Here is a 3,050-nt window from a genome sequence, read left to right on the forward strand (position 1 = left end):
GCTCCGCTCTCAACGCCATGCACCTTCAGTGGAAAGGTCGAGGCCGCCCCCTACCGCCAGACGTGGCCGCGTTTGTATGATGGTCGGTGACGCTGGACAAGGTGCGTGGATGGCACGGTGGCCGGCCCAGTCGTTGCAGTCATTATGGCATGCGTGCACACAGGCGGTGGGAAGCTGCTGAGTTGCTGAAGGCGATATTAGGTCCCAACTAAGGCGACCCGCGCAATGGGTTGCCGAGGACTCGCGCGACGTCATCAACCGCTGCAGTCGCGGCTGCTGTTTCTTCGCACTGTGTTCCTGCATGCAGCCTCGCTCATTGTTCCTCAGGCAAGGTCGAGCTTGAATTCACGTTTCAGCGCAGCACTCTTTGAAGCAGCGCCCTCAAGCTGTGACACAAGCGAATGGTTATTGCAGTGCAAGAGTAGGGCGTGCGCGAAGCAGATGCCATGCCCTCAAGCTTTGACACAAGCGAACGATTATTGCAGTGCAAGAGTAGGGCGTGCGCGCAGCAGATGCCATGCCCTCAGTGAGTGCGGTGGGCAGAGCGAGATTGCTGCACGACGCCGCAGGCAATCCAAGTAGCGTACCAGCAGTACTTTAGCCAGGCATCGACAATGGCAGCGGCACACCCTCGGGCCTGTCGAACCGCTCAGGATCTAGCTCGGTCCTTAACGACACGGATGTCAAAGGCGCAGTCTGGCCTGCTGCTGCTGGAGATGTTGCTTGTGACAGTAGTGTTGGCCCATGCGCATGGGCCACCGCGACGGCGGATGCACGTCTACAGCCCCCTGTCAGGCGCGGGTTGCTTGTGGCAAAGTAATCAACTCATTTTTGCGAGGCAATGCGTGTGGCCGCTTGGGCAATCCGGCCCGTCTTGGCGCTGCTTCGGGTGTGCAGAGTGCAGTGTCAGCCTCTCACGCGAGTCTGTAGCATATATCATATATTCAGCTGATACCGATCCAGTGTTCCTATCGTTATCATACAATACCTAGATACGCAGTGTCACCGAACCCTCAGGGACGCAAAGCATCGTGCACGGTCGACGTGAGGCTGGGACCTTGTCGTCTCAAGCATATTTTACGGCAGATCCTGTCAATGAGGCTCAGGAGCGTGACCGGGCGGATCACTGCGAGGGCGCGAGGGTGGCCGCCCACCGCGGATCACTCTCGGAGACATGCTCACGGCCACTTCAAGCACACTGCTGCCTGGCGCACGCTTCTAGTGGTGGCATCGCTCTTGGCAGGGGCCTTGGGTGAGCCGCCCATGCCTGCGGTGCACGCTCCGCGTCACCCGCTGCTGGCTTGCTGGTGCGCAGCGGTGTTGATGAGCAGCAGCGGCACAGCACCACACCCAGATGATGGTCCGCGCCTGCGCCGCTGCGTGGACCCCTCACGTGCCTCGCGCACCCCTCTTTGTTGTCTGCAAAATGCAACCGTGCTGCTTGTGCTCTGCTCCTGAGGTGGTGTCGCGCCATGCTTCAGCGGAAGGACATTCAACCCATGCCTTCACCCCAACCTACCCACGGAAACGCTTGATGCCTGCGACCTCCAGGCCAGGGCCTCCTGCCAGATGAGTCATTGCTGGGGGCAGACAACAACCCCGCGCGCAACCTGGATGCCGCTTACTCCTCCGCCGGCCGGCAGTGGAGCGCGGCCGTCACCTGGCAGAGGGCCCTCAAGGCGTCCCCAAAGGCGGCGTGCGTGGGCACATCAAAGGACTCCCTGTGCTCCTCTAGTGTCGGCGCAGGTGTGGCGCTGCGCCTCTTGCGTTTGAAGCAGCCGGCCGGCGGCGTGATCGCTGGCAGTGTGGAGCTGGCACTAGAGCGCAATGCATGTTTGGCGCGATCTGAGACTGCGTGCATAATTGCCGCACATGACGGCCTGGCAGCCACCTGTGGGCGGACCAGCTCCATGGTCTGCATTCTCAGCCAACCGCCCGCTCCCTGCGATCCTGGCCTCCGACCTACGGTGCCCCGCAGACTCTGAGAAGCTGGCAACCCTGATGTTTGCGACGTCACCCGCCGCCTACAGCTCCCTGGAGCCGCGTGACGTCCCCTACCGCATCATATCACCCCCACGGTCCCAGGGCGAATGCCAGACCTGTACAGCATTCGTCGCCGTGGCGGGCGCAGAGGTTCGCGCGCGCATCAATGCCCATCCAATGTGTGGCACATGAAGCTGCACTGCCACAGGCTGTTGCAGCGCATGCTCGTCATTGTTGCCTCTGCACCGCACCCTTCAATAAGCCTCACTTGTCTGCAAGACTGTAATTGACTGTAACGTGGCATACCCAGTTGCCCTCCATTCACACAGCCCCCGCCTCCCCCCCCCCCTGCCCGTGCACTCTGGCGACCACAATTTCTCTGTCAGGCTGCAGCTGCGAGCGCCCTGGGCCAGGACGTTGCGAACATTGGGCAGCTGTCCCCACAGGACCTCTACTATTGTGGTGACGAGCGGACCTCATGCGACACGGGTGCTTCGCTGAAGGCCACCCTGGGGCAGCTTGAGAAGCGGCCGAATCTGAAGCTGGAGAAGTGCATGCCGTACCAGCAGCCCGACCTGCAGGGCGACGTGACGCGGAACAGCCTCTGCACCACAAAATGCACCGACACCAGCCCCCTTATATCCAAGGGCAGATTCGACTTCGTGCCCATCGCGCAGCTGTGGAAGGCGCAGCAGCACATTCGAAGGCACGGCGCTGTGGTGAGTAGGCGCTTGTGTGTCGCGGGAGCACAAAAGGGGTAGCGCCACTTGCTTTGCTGGAGGTCGAAACCCTTTGAGCCCCCACCGCTGGTTACGCCGCTTGCCAAGGCATGGATGTGTCTTTGCCAGCGATGCCGTCGACGCGATGGGGAGCAGGCTCAATTGTTTGGCGGGCGTCTACGCCTGCTGGCCCTGATATTAAGGGGTTGGCGGAAGGACGGTGGGGTGTGTGGTGCACCACACATACCCCTCGCAATAACCCGACGTTGCGCCGCTTGCATCGTGGCTTTCAGCCGCGCGAGGGGTCAGCGTAGTCTCTCTCTTTATCTGGGTGGACGGACTTGGAAG

General features: G+C 61.4%; 1 protein-coding gene across 1 annotated transcript in view; it reads left to right on the top strand.

The window, feature by feature from the left end:
* Positions 1-1,323: 1,323 nt before the first annotated feature.
* Positions 1,324-3,050, top strand: part of MNEG_12582 (hypothetical protein) — a gene marked incomplete at both ends in the record, with an annotated part of 3,930 nt that continues 2,203 nt past the window's right edge. Inside the window, 4 exons of the mRNA XM_014038946.1 lie at positions 1,324-1,360; positions 1,552-1,803; positions 1,979-2,133; positions 2,370-2,702. Coding sequence (XP_013894400.1) covers positions 1,324-1,360; positions 1,552-1,803; positions 1,979-2,133; positions 2,370-2,702 — 777 coding nt within the window. The remainder of the gene's footprint in view (positions 1,361-1,551; positions 1,804-1,978; positions 2,134-2,369; positions 2,703-3,050) is intronic.

Source organism: Monoraphidium neglectum (genome assembly GCF_000611645.1).
Source record: "Monoraphidium neglectum strain SAG 48.87 unplaced genomic scaffold scaffold03318, whole genome shotgun sequence".
Classification (NCBI taxonomy): domain Eukaryota; kingdom Viridiplantae; phylum Chlorophyta; class Chlorophyceae; order Sphaeropleales; family Selenastraceae; genus Monoraphidium; species Monoraphidium neglectum.